The sequence below is a fragment of the Anoplopoma fimbria genome, chromosome 20 (assembly GCF_027596085.1).
Source record: "Anoplopoma fimbria isolate UVic2021 breed Golden Eagle Sablefish chromosome 20, Afim_UVic_2022, whole genome shotgun sequence".
Classification (NCBI taxonomy): Eukaryota; Metazoa; Chordata; class Actinopteri; order Perciformes; family Anoplopomatidae; genus Anoplopoma; species Anoplopoma fimbria.
The window spans coordinates 28,150,102-28,166,427 of record NC_072468.1 but is presented as its reverse complement, the minus strand read 5'-3'; the positions used below and the strand labels follow the sequence as shown (position 1 = coordinate 28,166,427).

The window sequence follows — 16,326 nt, the reverse complement described above, 5'->3', positions numbered from 1 at the left end:
ATATATATATATACAGCGGGGAAATTTATATATATATACATATATGTATATAAGGTTTTTCTTCACAAACAAATGTTTCAAGACAACAAAGTTCAGTTTTATACACAAAGTAAAACATGTTTCACACTTCTCTCAGACAACTGATCATTTCAGGTCATCACATGGACCTCGCTCAGTCCCAGAGAGCTCTCAACCCCCCAGAGTCCAGACCAGCTCAGGTACCCACAACCTGCTCACACTGCATTTACAACCACTGAGATCAGGTTGCTACTAACTCACATCAGCTGTGTGATCCTGAACACACTGAACTATCTGGTCAGCAGAGAGAAAGGTTCTCTACCAGGAGGAGACTCTCCCTCCTCCAGAGAACACAGAGACACTGAGGAACCAGACCTGGACCCAAACCTGAACATTAACCCAAACCTGAACCCGAACCCAAACCCAGGATAAAGAGGTTCAGTGAATGTGGTGTTGAAGGTGTGGAGTGGGTGGATCAGTGTGTCAGAGGAGACTCTGTAGAAGGACAGAGAGCCAGCAGGACAGTCCACATACACTGCTACTCTACCAGAGGAGGAGGAGGAGGAGGAGGAGATGGGTGTTTCTCTCTTATTGTGACGGACATAGTAACCACCATCACAGCACTCCAGACTCCAGGACTGATCATTCCTTCCAAACAAACAGTCTTCACTGTCTCCTCTCCTTCTGATTCCTCTGTAACTCACTGATATATGAACGTATCCTCTCCACTCCACCTCCCAGTAACAGCGACCAGTCAGACCAGTTGTACACAGCAGCTGCTCCCAGTGGTCAAATCTGTCTGGATGATCAGGATATGACTGATCCTCCTCCACATGTGTCACCTTCCTGTTGTTGTCAGACAGTTTGAGGTTTCTGTTCACTGTGTTTGTGTCGAGTGTGAGTTCACAGGAATCTGATGGAGAGAACAAGACACAATACAGCTGCAGTTATTAATCTATCATCTGTTCATCTGTTGACACTGTGATGATGACATCAGAGATGTGAATGAGTGATGTCACAGTTTGAAGATGGTTGAATGTGTGCTGCTTTGTTTTCATGAGTCAGATTCAAAGCACACTTACACTTCCTCAGACCTGGTGTGACCCATCGGACTCCAGCAGGCTCCACCCTGAAAGGAGGAGGGGTCAGAGCAGCATGGAGACATGGACATTACATCATCTCACACACAGCTTTGTATTCATGTTCACATGGAGCACTTATTATTAATCACATCATATTCTTTACTTCATGGAGCTTCTTCTGATTTGGCCGATTATGACAGCTATTATGTTCAACTCCATTCATGACTCAGCCCTGGTGTAAAAGTTAGGGATTCAATCAATATGTTCCTAATAGTTTATTTCTTTGTGGGATGAAAACAAGCTGTAACAAAATCTGACATATTATAGTCTTATAAAGTAGTTAACTGAGACATAAGATCAACCAGTCTTACATAAGCAGTTAAATCAACATGATTCATAAGAGTCTTTGAAATGTTTGTTCTAACCTGATCAATGGAAGTCCAAACAGATGGGTTTCTCTGTAAGTTAAAGTTAAAATAAAAGACTAAACTGATTGTGCCTCAGCTGAGTTTGAAATAAGAAATATTGATTGATTGGTTTTTGGTTTCAATCAGCGACCACTTGTGTTTGTGTTACGTAGCTGACTGTTGAAGAAGTAGTGAAAGAGAAGAATGAGAAACAGAGCCTGAGAAACTCAGAGAAACATGAAGTAGATACCTTGATGAATGTTCAAGTGGAAACAGACTCTGAAAAACTGAAGCTGTGGACACAGTCAACACTCATTTATTGTTATCTAAAGACAGGAAGACAATACTTGTGCGATGCTTAGTCTTGTTTATTTCTCATACATCTGTCATTCTCTCCTCAACACGCTCACTGTGTTTTGGATCATGACTATTGGTTTGTGTTTCTGATGAGTGACCTCTATCCGTCAGCACAGTGACATCATCACTGGTTTTTCTTCTGTTGGACAACGAACTGTTTTAAACTTTATGAACTGTGAGTTTGACTTTCTGTGTTCATGCTGCTGTGGACTCTGAAGGCAGCAACGTGTTTTCATTCTGAACCGACGTCACAGGCCTAAGCACTTATTTTTCTTGTGTGTTGAGTCCTGCCTGAGGATCTCTCATGTGTGGTTTACACCTGGTCACTAAGTATTTATCTGCTGTAAACCCAGTCAAAACCATCCATGCAGGAGAGCCAAAGGAAGGTGGATGGTTGGATGTTCAAAGTGTCTGAATTTGACACTGCTTTCACAGTAACTCATTTAGCAACATTTCAACACTGTTTCTATTATGTAATCTGGAGGTTTAGAATATCTACACCCCTCTGTTTTAAGGCAGCCACAGAGCACAGCATTTATTAATTTATGTGAATTTCCCCTAAACTTTGGTCCAGTCCTAAATAAACCTCTTTGGGCTCTGACACACCATGTCCACAATCAGCTGTTGGTTCTCCACTGAGCGTCTGTGGTCGACTGTCACCTGTAGTTTCAACAAGTCCACTCTTATCAACCAGGGAACTGAACACTTCAGTGACAAAACAAACCATGAGTCTCTGTTTTGAAGGTGAACTAGGGTCATTTAAAACAGCTCAAAACATTCTCTATCACACTGATTGATCTGTGGCTGCAAGATGGTTTCATAACAGGTTTGATTCTTTGTCTGTTTGATCTTTTCACAACCAGCTGGACTAAAGCTTCACTCCAGTCACACACTGGATGATGGCAGCTCAGGTCCATCAAACTCATCAGATGGGATGTTTTTGAGCCCACAAACCTGAGTCCAGAGAATCACAGCCTTCCTCTGTGGATCAGACAGCCTGACAGCCTGCAAACACACCAAACAACACACATGTCACATGAACCAAAATCTGAGGGAACTGTGAGGGCTGGAAGGTTTCTGAGTACTGAGACAGTGTCCATCTGACTGTGGGTGACATTAACTGGTACTGATCTGGTTCCTAGTCACAACAGTTCCACTAATGTCCATCAACAATCTATCTGTACTTGACTGGTTTCTGATATTTAAAACAAACAGTTTGAGAAAGTCTCTAATATAATGCTTATGGAAATGTGAGAACCAGGGAGCAACTATATTTTTAGGTTCTCCTCTATCACCATGATTTTGTGTCTGCAGTCTGGCCTCTTCAGCTTGTGTTTCCAGTCCAGGGTGGATAACCAGCTTTACCAGCAGACAGCCTCATCAGACTGATTGTCTGATGGAATTGTAGCTCAGTCCAGCTCCTTCATACCTGGGAGGTTTGGAGTCTCCAGAGCTGAGTCCAGCAGAAGCAGTCCTCTGGATCAGACAGCTCACACAGCTCTCCTGGGAGGGGTTGGAGCTCAGAGCTGAGTCCAGAGAAGCACAGCCTTCATCACAACAGCCTGTTTGACACCAAACAACACCATGTCACATGATCTGAGGGAACTGTGAGTGCTGGAAGGTTTCTGCAGTACTGAGACACTTTCCTACTGTGGGTTCATTAACAGTACTGACAGTTTCTAGTCACAACCAAACACCCACCAATGTCCATCAACAATCTGACAACATTACTGGTATCACTGGTTGATGATATTTCAATTAATAACAGCAGAGTTAGAAAAAACAATTATATATTTATAGAAATATATTAAAATGTAATATGTGATTGAAATCACACAAGCAGAGAGAATCTTATGAAGGTTACGAGTTTACCCATTAATGTAAATCAGGATTTAAGTGGACATTAATTGAATCCTGACCTGAGAGTTTCCAGTTCACAGTGTGGACTCTCCAGTCCAGCAGACAGCAGCTTCACTCCTGAATCCTGCAGGTTGTTGTTACTCAGGTCCAGCTCTCTCAGACTAGAGGACTGGGAGCTGAGGACTGAGGACAGAGCTTCACAGCTTCTCTCTGAGAGGTTACAGCCACTCAGTCTGAAGAGACAAGGATGAGTAAAAAATAAACAATAAGTAGAAAATTCAGGAATATATTTAAGTTATGATATATGAATCTAACTCTCTCTGTACTTACAGAGCTTTGTTGGAGGCTTTGACCACTGGCAGCAGCCTCAGAAGAGCCTCCTCTGAAGCAGAGTATTTCTTCAGGTCAAACACGTCCAGATCTTTTTCTGATGACAGTAAGATGAAGACCAGAGCTGACCACTGAGCAGGAGACAGTTTATCTGTGGAGAGACGTCCTGAACTCAGGGACTGTTGGATCTCCTCCACTAGAGAACCATCATTCAGTTCATTCAGACAGTGGAACAGATTGATGCTTTTCTCTGCAGAGAGATCCTCGTCGATCTTCTTCTTGATGTACTGGACTGTTCTCTGATTGGTCTGTGAGCTACTTCCTGTCTGTGTCAGCAGACCTCGTAGGAGAGTCTGATTGGTCTGCAGTGAAAGACCCAGGAGGAAGCGGAGGAACAAGTCCAGGTGTCCATTTGGACTCTGTAAGGCCTTGTCCACAGCACTCTGGTAGAGATGTGTTAGTTCAGGTTTGTCTCTGAAGACTTTAGACAACCGGGAGGTTGTTTGTTCTTCTGACAGCAGATTGACACCAGAGTTGATGAAGGTCAGATGGACATGAAGAGCAGCCAGAAACTCCTGAACACTCAGATGGATGAAGCAGAACACCTTGTCCTGGTACAGTCCTCTCTCCTCTCTAAAGACCTGTGTGAACACTCCTGAGTACACTGAGGCTGCTCTGATATCGATGCCACACTCTGTCAGGTCGGATTCATAGAAGATCAGGTTTCCTTTCTGCAGCTGATCAAAAGCCAGTTTTCCCAGAGACTCAGTCATCTTCCTGCTCTCTGGACTCCAGTGTGGATCCGTCTCAGCTCCTCCATCATACTTGACGTTCTTCAGTTTGGACTGAACCACCAGGAAGTGGATGTACATCTCAGTCAGGGTCTTGGGCAGCTCTCCTCCCTCTCTGGTCTTCAACACATCCTCCAGAACTGTAGCAGTGATCCAGCAGAAGACTGGGATGTGGCACATGATGTGGAGGCTTCGTGAGGTCTTGATGTGGGAGATGATCCTGCTGGCCTGCTCCTTATCACTGAATCTCTTCCTGAAGTACTCCTCCTTCTGGGGGTCAGTGAACCCTCTGACCTCTGTCACCATGCCAACACACTCAGGAGGGATCTGATTGGCTGCTGCAGGTCGTGTGGTTATCCAGAGGCGAGCAGAGGGAAGCAGTTTCCCCCTGATGAGGTTTGTCAGCAGCACATCCACTGAGGTGGACTCTGTAACATCAGTCAGGATCTCATTGTTGTGGAAGTCCAGAGGAAGTCGACACTCATCCAGACCGTCAAAGATGAACACAACCGGGAACTCTTCAAACCTGCAGATTCCTGCTTCTTTGGTTTCAGAGAAGAAGTGATGAACAAGTTCCACCAAGCTGTACTTTTTCTCTTTCAGCACATTCAGCTCTCTGAAGGTGAATGGAAATGTGAACTGTATGTCCTGGTTGGCTTTGTCTTCAGCCCAGTCCAGAGTGAACTTCTGTGTTAAGACTGTTTTCCCAATGCCAGCCACTCCCTTTGTCATCACTGTTCTGATTGGTTCCTCTCTTCCAGGTGAGGCTTTAAAGATGTCTTCTTGTCTGATGGTTGTTTCTGGTCTGTCTGGTTTCCTGGATGCTGTTTCAATCTGTCTGACCTCATGTTCATCATTGACCTCTGCAGTCCCTCCCTCTGTGATGTAGAGCTCTGTGTAGATCTGGTTCAGAAGGGTTGGGTTTCCTGCTTTAGCGATCCCCTCAAACACACACTGGAACTTCTTCTTCAGGTTAGATTTGAGTTCACGCTGACAGACTCCAGAATGACTTCCTGAATAAAAACACACAACAAAAGTGAAGATCAATGAGTCAGAGAAGTTAACATTTGAGTTTGGCTGAATAGTTTTCCCTCCTTCATTATTTTTATTTATCAGTGGAGGAAAACAGACTGATCTGATGAAGATCTGTCCATCATATTGAGAGTTTAGTAAACTTCTATCATGTTGTCCCATTCTTCCAGCATGTTAAATCTTTAGAGAAATCCTCTTACTGCTCTGCAGACAGTCAGCCAGCTCCTCCTGCTTCATTCTCCTCAGGAGGTGCAGTGTGATCTTCAGAAATGCCTCTCTGCTGCTCCTCCTCTGCTCTTCATCCTGCTCTTCATCCTCCCTCTGACTCTCTAAGCATTCTGGGTAATCTGAACTCATAACCTTCCGGACCTTCTTCAGCTCGTTCTTCACAAAAGTGAGGATGTTCTCCTCCAGCAGCTGGAACAGAATATTATATGAAGGACACAAACTAAAACCATGGAACCAAACATCAGATCCATGTTGGACAGACTGACAATCCACTGGTCTAAAAAGTGCAGCATGGAGATGATTGTGAACAGAATAGATGTAAAAGTAGTTGTACATGTACAGACCATAAATATGGAGTCCAGGTGTGTTTGATGCTGCTGGGCAGACTGACCTCTGGGAACCTGTGAGCTCTCCTGGTCCTCTCTGTGGAGGAATCATGAAGAATCAGCTCACATTGTGTCTGTCCACACAGAGACAAACACAAGGTAAAGGTCCATGAAGTGATATGTGGATGTGGATCAGATGACTCCCTGTACTGGTAAAGGTCTACTGATCCTGCTGATCCCACTGAGAATCAACAGCTCCGTCTTTCAGCTCACTGTTTTCTTCAGCAGTCAGTTTGGTTTAGTCCCAACAGCTCTCACCAAGCCCTCCATGTAGCTCTCCCTCCCTCACTGTACACTGCTGAAGAGCCCTGGAGCAAGGCACCCAGAACCTCCAGCTGCTCCAGTGGAGCGTCTCAGTGTCAGACTGGTTGTACTGGGCAGCTCCCAGTGTGAATGTGTTTCAATGAAGAAGAGTGTTGGTGCTCAGAGAACTTCATCTGAGTCAGTAAAGGTTTAAAAACTGGAGATCTCACAACAGAGAGTCTGATAGAAACACATCATCACTTTGTTTTCATCATCAGTTTAAATCCTCACCTTTGAACAGAGTGGCGTCCATCTTTGAAGGAATAATAGGATGATCCATAGACCAGTCACTCTTCATGGACACACAGCTGGGTTCAGTTGTTCCAGCTTCCTCCTGATAGAAACAAGAGATTAATGCAGTGATTTAATAAAACTGCTGTTTGTTCAACAATGACCTAAAACTCTGAAGGCCGTCCTTCATTGACCGGACTGGAGGCCTTTGGAGCGTCGCTGACCTCTACGGGTCACAGAGCGGTGCTGGTTCAGAAGGAGCTCATGCTGCAGGATTTCCTCCAGGTGAGTCACCTGTTCAGGTGATGTTCAGCAGGTTCAGAGTCTGGTTGGTCTCCAGTGTGGCAGCAGAGCGTTCATCCTTCAGAACTAAATACAAACGACCACGAGAGGTCGTCTGTCTGAGGAAATCCTGAAAATAATCACTGATCTGCTCCGTGTGTGTTGACATGAAAAGTGACCGTACGCTCGGTGTCGTGTCTGTTCATCTTTTCTCTACGTTCCTTTAGAAATACACCATCTAGAAGCTTGGTCTGTTAATGGTTAAGAACACACGTACAGTATCCAGAGAGCTACCGTCTCCTGTGTGTGTCAGTCATAAACTCTCTTATATTAAACTACACATGGAATGCTTTCTAAATACTAAACTAAATATCCTGCTTCAATCCGTATCTGTTGGCGTTAAGCCTTTAAAAACAACATCTTCACTGAGGTCAATGTCTTTGCTCTCTCACTTGCTGCTGCACACAAAGAAAGACTCTCACCTGTAAGAACAGAAACTGTGACCTTCATTCAAACCCTAAAGAGAAGCTTTGAATGTATGAAATGATAATAAGTACAGAGCTAGTGGCTCCTTTCACATCCACACTAAATGTTTGAGGACGTCAAATATTCAGATTGATAAAACGTTGTGTTCTCCTGTGAGCTATTTCCTTTTTAAATCCTGATAAGCTGTAAATGTGAGCAGCTGGTTCAGCCTCACACCCCCCCTCTACACGCTCACATTCCACCATAAAGGGTCAATGCAGAGGGAGTGAGGACATGGAGTGACTGGACCAGAGCTGCCACCGGCTTCAGGTCAACACTCTGCTCATTGACACAATCCTGAAGTGAAGGTAGTGAAGATGAAGGTGAGGAGACTGGAGTGTGTGACGTCACCATGGAGACTGTTTGAAATCACATTAAATCCTCACCTCTGATCACCAGAGGGGCGTCCATCTTTGAAGTTTATAGGACGATCCATAGACCGGTCACTCTTCATGGACACACAGCTGGGTCCAGGTCCAGGTCCAGGTCCAGGTCCAGGTCCAGGTTCAGGTCCAGGTCCAGCACAGTCTGGTCTCTGATGGATCCTGATCCCATATACATAAACAGAGTGAGTGAATGAAAGACTGTGTGACATGGAGAAGAGTGGTGGACAGTTAGAGATGGTCCTCTCACCTCTGACCTTTGGTCTGGCTGTCATGTTCCCCACACAGAGTGCTTTTAGAGGGAGGGACTCCCTCCTCTCTGTCCTCACACTGACTCATAGCAGAGTCCACACCTTCACACCAACACAACAACCTGCTGGGAGAGCTCACACATTATTTCTCTTCATCATGACAAACACACAGAGCTCATTCACCTCAATACTAAACACACTCATGGGACAGTTTCCATGTTGAAGAGTCATATCTAAGAAATGACATTCACAATGCTCTTTAGTCTTTAGGCTTGTTTCAACACTAGAGGAATACACTTCATGTGGCTTTTTATCTGCCTTTCTTTGGGGATGACGTCACTTTTCACTTCTATTTGACTGACTTTAAAAAGCTCTTCAACGTTTGAAATGTTCCTCTTTCTCCAAGTCGACTACATCCAGTCAGAGCATGCAGTGGCAGCTAGTCCAATAATCCAAAATCAATCATGTCACCTTGTTATCTGCTGCTGAATTCACATCCACATCAGCTATCAGAGACGCTCTACCTTCATCTGTAGAGGAAACAGTGAGAGCAGAGCTGAAAGCATCAATCATTGATCCAATCACTCATTGATCAGCACATCATCAGTCATTGATCAGCACATCATCACTCATTGATCAGCACATCATCACTCATTGATCCTTCACATCAACGTCCTGATTCTCTCTGATGGAGTCTCCACTGACGTCTCCTCTCAGTGAGGCTGTTAGTGGATGTGTCGCCCTCTGGTGCCTCAAAGGGAAACTGTCACCTTGAACTCACTCACTTCCTCGTTTAGAGCTTTTCAGAATAAAACCTCCATCATTATTTGTTGGTTGACGTTCTCTTAAAGCTTTACTATCAGCTGAACAGCTTCTTTATGCAGACGGCCTCTTACACACATACAATGAGTTTCTCCATAAACGTGGTTGAGCAGTAGAACCTTCATTTATTTGTGGATCATCTCGTTTGTGGTTCAACATGAAGATTAAAGAGGAAGCTGGTTCCTTCAGATTCTCTCTCATTATTTTAAAACAGTCCATTCAAACTGATTCAACTATTTAGATAATCATGGCCACCAAATGACCCAGAAGTCTGACACACCTGTCCAGGTAGCAGTGTGCTATTGGACCAGCTATGGTTGGGGGCGGGGCATGTGGTGTACTGTGACTCTGTGACATCATCAGGGCCGATGGACATCAAACAGAAAGCTGTATATAACTGAGGTATATAACATATGAGGCCATAAATACATAAATACATATATATACATTAATGCATACTAATAAAGACACAGGTATCATCAGTGTGAGAGCAGCAGTGTTCCTCTCTGGAGCCTTTGTGTGAAGAACAAGCTGCATCCTGTATTTAAACTGTTCTACGTGCAGCTCTACTGCAGAACGCCTTTGTAGTATTTATTCTTTATTATTCCGATTGTGAAGTCATTATTTAATAAGCCAGAATATGATGATGGTGTCTTTATTACAGGACACAGAGTGAATACAGAAAGCAGCTTGTTCTTCATGTGCAGCTGTTTGTGAAAAAGGAAACAGGGAAGACGTCACATTTCCTTCAAACAGCAGTTTAACCTTTGACCTTTGAAGTCTTTTCATCTGCAGTAAACAAATAAAAGAGGTTCGATATAATATATAAATATAAATAATATATAAATATAAATAATATATAAATATAACTATAAATAATACATACATATAAATAATATATACATATAAATATAAATAATATATGAATATAATTAATATATAAATAATATATAAATATAAATAATATATAAATATAAATAGTATATAAATAATATATAAATATAAATAGTATATAAATAACATATAAATAAAAATAATATATATAAATAAAAATATAAATAATATATCAATATAAATAATATATAAATATGAATATAAATAATATATGAATATATAAATATATGAATATATAAATAATATATAAATATAAATAATATATAAATATATATATAAATATATAAATATAATTTAAATAATGCATACATAAATATAAATATATACATATAATATAAATAATATATACATATAAAAATAAATAATATATAAATATAAATAATATATAAATATAAATAATATATAAATATAAATAATATATAAATATAAAGCCTTCTTGTCACATGAAGCTTCCTAATGATTGAATTAATAGTAAATACAGACGTCATGGTAACTGTCGCTCATCTGACATGATAAATACAGAGTTAGAACTAAACAACAGACAGACGATCAGCTGTGACACTCGTCATATGTAACTGACGTCACTTGTTGCCTTGACTCCTCGAGGAAAGGAACCAAGGAGACACAGAACGAGGAAATGAGGAGTCCCCACAGACTTTAGGTTCGTTGGAGTTGACTGCGCCTCTAAAGAGGACGAGAGCAGCAGCAGCAGGGCGATGAAAAAAAACTGTGATGAAGAGGAACAGTGTTCAGCCTTCAATGAAAACACAGGAAGTGTTTACTTTTTACCTGTAGTTTTCCATTTGTAGGCCACCTGTAGTTTATAGACTACGTTTGTAGGCCACCTGTAGTTTATAGACTACGTTTGTAGGCCACCTGTAGTTTATAGACTACGTTTGTAGGCCACCTGTAGTTTATAGACTACGTCTGTAGGCCACCTGTAGTTTATAGACTAGTTTAGGCCACCTGTAGTTTAGACTACGTTTGTAGGCCACCTGTAGTTTATAGACTACGTTTGTAGGCCACCTGTAGTTTATAGACTACGTTTGTAGGCCACCTGTAGTTTATAGACTACGTTTGTAGGCCACCTGTAGTTTATGGACTACGTTTGTAGGCCACCTGTAGTTTATAGACTACGTTTGTAGGCCACCTGTAGTTTATAGACTACGTTTGTAGGCCACCTGTAGTTTATAGACTACGTTTGTAGGCCACCTGTAGTTTATAGACTACGTTTGTAGGCCACCTGTAGTTTATAGACTACGTTTGTAGGCCACCTGTAGTTTATAGACTACGTTTGTAGGCCACCTGTAGTTTATAGACTACGTTTGTAGGCCACCTGTAGTTTATAGACTACGTTTGTAGGCCACCTGTAGTTTATAGACTACGTTTGTAGGCCACCTGTAGTTTATGGACTACGTTTGTAGGCCACCTGTAGTTTATAGACTACGTTTGTAGGCCACCTGTAGTTTATAGACTACGTTTGTAGGCCACCTGTAGTTTATAGACTACGTTTGTAGGCCACCTGTAGTTTATAGACTACGTTTGTAGGCCACCTGTAGTTTATAGACTACGTTTGTAGGCCACCTGTAGTTTATAGACTACGTTTGTAGGCCACCTGTAGTTTATAGACTACGTTTGTAGGCCACCTGTAGTTTATAGACTACGTTTGTAGGCCACCTGTAGTTTATAGACTACGTTTGTAGGCCACCTGTAGTTTATAGACTACGTTTGTAGGCCACCTGTAGTTTATAGACTACGTTTGTAGGCCACCTGTAGTTTATAGACTACGTTTGTAGGCCACCTGTAGTTTATAGACTACGTTTGTAGGCCACCTGTAGTTTATAGACTACGTTTGTAGGCCACCTGTAGTTTGGACTACGTTTGTAGGCCACCTGGTTTATAGACTACGTTTGTAGGCCACCTGTAGTTTATAGACTACGTTTGTAGGCCACCTGTAGTTTATAGACTACGTCTGTAGGCCACCTGTAGTTTATAGACTACGTCTGTAGGCCACCTGTAGTTTATAGACTACGTCTGTAGGCCACCTGTAGTTTATAGACTACGTTTGTAGGCCACCTGTAGTTATGACTACGTTTGTAGGCCACCTGTAGTTTATAGACTACGTTTGTAGGCCACCTGTAGTTTATAGACTACGTTTGTAGGCCCTTGTTTAGGACTACGTTTGTAGGCCACCTGTAGTTTATAGAGATATATATATATATATATATATCTCCTCTCTGGTCCTCTCATATCTCTCTCTGTCTATATATATCTATATATATCTATATATATCTATAGATATATATCTATATATAGATATAGATATATATCTATATATATATATATATCTCCTCTCTGGTCCTCTCATATCTCCGACAGACGTCGGCGCTGTTTCCATCAGGCTCTATCTGGATAAATTGACCTCATATTTTAAGTCTTAACTACATTCTCGCTTAAAAACATCTTAAAACTAAACTCGTTACACAACAGCAGCAGTATTTAGACAGTTATAACTGACGTCGGCTCTTGTTTGCTGGTGAAATGCATTCTGGGAGACTTGGCTGGTGAAATGCATTCTGGGAGACTTGGCTGGTGAAATGCATTCTGGGATACTTGGTTGTCCAAAGCATGGTCCAAAGCATAGACATCATATATATAGAACATAGATACGTCACGGCAATGTTGAGCCCACAGACTCCGGTCGGCTGAGCCACGCGAGGCCATCTTGAATGGGTCAACCCTCCAGCTGCCTAGTGCATTACACCTTATGGAAAATTCATGCAAACATGTAGCAAATTTGAGCGGTGATGGCTCAGTGGATGACACTAAAAACATCATAGTTGATATTCCATGTTTGATTTTAAGTGGTAGGCAGATTTTTTTCCTCTATGTTATACAAGAAACACACTTTTTAACACAGGACATTTAACTTGCCACTGATTATATCTACTATCAGAAATGTTTCTGCTGGACTCAGATTAACATTTTATTTCTCAAAAAGTAAATATCTTATCCATTTAGCTTATAACTCTCAAACCACTCTAACACTGCATCACTCTGGACTAGAACCAGCAACCCTCCAGACTGAGATACAACTGGAACTATTGATTGAATTTATTTCAGACATTCAAATACAAATTAAACATGTGAAAAATACAAAACAAAAAGAAAAGGACAAATATTTAATAAATTAACTTCCTGTGTTCCTCATCTTTTTATATATCTATATACAATTTTTTTATGACACTATATTTGATATTTACAATCCATACATATACAACTTAAATAAAATAAATACTATATATTTTATAATTTACAATATCAATCCATATATATACATTTATACATATGTCTATTTTTATAATTTGATGTACTATATTTACACTTTATATATAATTTCTATTGATTTATAATCCTAATGTAGTTTGGTACAGTATGTTTACAATTATACATTTAATACAATATATATATATATATACACAAATATATGGTCCACACACATATCCGACATAACTATACACATCAGGCTCTACTGGATATATTAACTATATTTTAAGTCTTAACTACATTATATAAAAACATCTTAAAATAAAGCTGTGACCATATGTATCTTTGGCTGTCTGACAGTGTGAGAATACAGTTACTCAAGACCCACACAAGATGGCGGCTTGTTTGCGCGGCTGAGAGGGGCGTGGCGTATCTAGTGTTCTATATATATCTATGGTCCAAAGTCCACACAAGTCTCCTCCGATGCGTCCCCGATATAACGGGCGGAGCGAGGACACATCCGGGTATCTGGACCGTACCTGTCTGGATGAACTTGTGTATGGAACAGAACCTGGGCCGCTAGATGACGTTTCACAAGTTCAGGAGGACACACGTACAGAGAAGTTCACTGACTGAGAAACGGCCCCTGAGAAAGAGCCAGAAAAAAGAGTCTCCTACTCACCTTCACACAGAGAAGAAGAAGAAGCTGCGCCACGGCCAGCTCCAAAGCGAAAGTAAAGGAGAGGAGAGCCAATCAGAGCAAAGGACACCCTATCAGAGTAAAGGACACCCTATCAGAGTAAAGGACACCCTATCAGAGTAAAGGACACCCTATCAGAGTAAAGGACACCCTATCAGAGTAAAAGACACCCTATCAGAGTAAAGGACACCCTATCAGAGTAAAGGACACCCTATCAGAGTAAAGGACACCCTATCAGAGTAAAGGACACCCTATCAGAGTAAAGGACACCCTATCAGAGTAAAGGACACCCTATCAGAGTAAAGGAGAGCCAATCAGAGTAAAGGAGAGCCTATCAGAGTAAAGGACACCCTATCAGAGTAAAGGACACCCAATCAGAGTAAAGGACACCCTATCAGAGTAAAGGACACCCTATCAGAGTAAAGGACACCCTATCAGAGTAAAGGACACCCTATCAGAGTAAAGGACACCCTATCAGAGTAAAGGACACCCTATCAGAGTAAAGGACACCCAGAGTAAAGGACATCAGAGTAAAGGACACCCTATCAGAGTAAAGGAGAGCCAATCAGAGTAAAGGAGACCCTATCAGAGTAAAGGACACCCTATCAGAGTAAAGGACACCCTATCAGAGTAAAGGACACCCTATCAGAGTAAAGGACACCCTATCAGAGTAAAGGACACCCTATCAGAGTAAAGGAGAGCCAATCAGAGTAAAGGACACCCTATCAGAGTAAAGGAGAGCCAATCAGAGTAAAGGACACCCTATCAGAGTAAAGGAGAGCCAATCAGAGTAAAGGACACCCTATCAGAGTAAAGGACACCCTATCAGAGTAAAGGACACCCTATCCATATTTTAGTTCCTTTATGTCATATTTATTTAAACATTTATATGAATAAATATACCTGAAGGTAGAGTCATTTATGAATCATATATTTTATACATTTAAAACCTGAACATCAGATACATAAACAGTTTACACACTGAGGAAAAGAGTTCTCTCCTCTAAAGGTTTCTGAAGCTTCACATCGTTAATCTGTGGACTGAAAACATGTGACATCAAGGTGGAGTCAGGCTTTATCAATGAATATCTATATTTACAGATACTGAATAAATAACCTTATATATTATTATATTAATAATATTATAACAATAATAATTATACTAATTATCCATCCATCCATCCATCTTCCTCCTCTTATCCGGGCCGGGTCGAGGGGGCAGCAAGCTAAGGAGGGTCCTCCAGACGTCCTTCTCCCCAGCAACACTTTCCAGCTCCTCCTGGGGAACCCCGAGGCGTTCCCAGGCCAGACGAGATATATAATCTCTCCAGCGTGTTCTGGGTCTACCCCGGGGCCTCTTACCAGTTGGACGTGCCTGGAAAACCTCTAAAGGGAGGCGTCCAGGAGGCATCCTGATCAGATGCCCGAGCCACCTCAGCTGGCCCCTTTCGACGCGAAGGAGCAGCGGCTCTACTCCGAACTCCCTCCGGATGTCTGAGCTCCTCACCCTATCTCTAAGGCTGAGCTCCTCACCCTCATCTCTAAGCTCCTCACCCCATCTCTAAGACTGAGCTCCTCACCCTCATCTCTAAGGCTGAGCTCCTCACCCTCTCTCTAAGGCTGAGCTCCTCACCCCATCTCTAAGGCTGAGCTCCTCACCCTCTCTCTAAGGCTGAGCCCAGCCACCCTACTAAGGAAGCTCATTTCGGCCGCTTGTATTTGCAATCTCATTCTTTCGGTCACTACCTAAAGCTCATGACCATAGGTGAGAGTTGGAACGTAGATGGACTGGTAAATCAGGAGCTTTGCCAGCTCCTTCTTCACCAAAACGGTCCGGTACAACGCCTGCATCACTGCTGACGCTGCACCGAACCGCCTGTCCTGTCCGCTCCATTTTACCCTCACTCGTGAATAAGATCCCGAGATACTTGAACTCCCTCGCTTGGGGCAGTGACTCACTCCCAACCCAGAGGGTGCAATCCACCGTTTTCCGGAAGAGAACCATGGCCTCAGACTTGGAGGAACTGACTCTCATCCCGACCGCTTCACACTCGGCTGTGAACCGCCCCAGTGCGTGCTGAAGGTCACGTTCTGAAGAAGCCAACAGAACCACATCATCTGCAAAAAGCAGGGATGCGATTCTGAGGTCCCCAAACCGGAAACTCTCCTCCCCCCGT

The 16,326-nt window shown here is 42.3% G+C and overlaps 1 protein-coding gene and 1 long non-coding RNA gene across 3 annotated transcripts; both read right to left on the bottom strand.

Moving 5' to 3' along the window:
- Window positions 1-108: 108 nt before the first annotated feature.
- Window positions 109-6,654, bottom strand: LOC129109296 (NLR family CARD domain-containing protein 3-like). Its single transcript, XM_054621327.1, has 6 exons — window positions 6,450-6,654; window positions 6,078-6,294; window positions 4,055-5,858; window positions 3,784-3,957; window positions 1,101-1,147; window positions 109-931 (listed from the first exon to the last, which is right to left on the bottom strand). The coding sequence occupies exons 1-6, from the start codon at window positions 6,450-6,452 to the stop codon at window positions 309-311; spliced, it is 2,868 nt and encodes a 955-aa protein (XP_054477302.1). The 5' UTR covers window positions 6,453-6,654; the 3' UTR covers window positions 109-308.
- Window positions 6,655-8,271: 1,617 nt separating this feature from the next.
- On the bottom strand, window positions 8,272-9,012 carry LOC129109297 (uncharacterized). 2 transcript variants are annotated; one of them, XR_008531984.1, is made up of 3 exons: window positions 8,938-9,007; window positions 8,466-8,591; window positions 8,272-8,377 (listed from the first exon to the last, which is right to left on the bottom strand). It is a non-coding gene; the product is annotated as an uncharacterized LOC129109297 (long non-coding RNA). The 2 variants fall into 2 exon arrangements; XR_008531983.1 differs by having other exon boundaries at window positions 8,274-8,377; window positions 8,466-8,588; window positions 8,938-9,012.
- Between the last annotated feature and the right edge of the window lie 7,314 nt (window positions 9,013-16,326).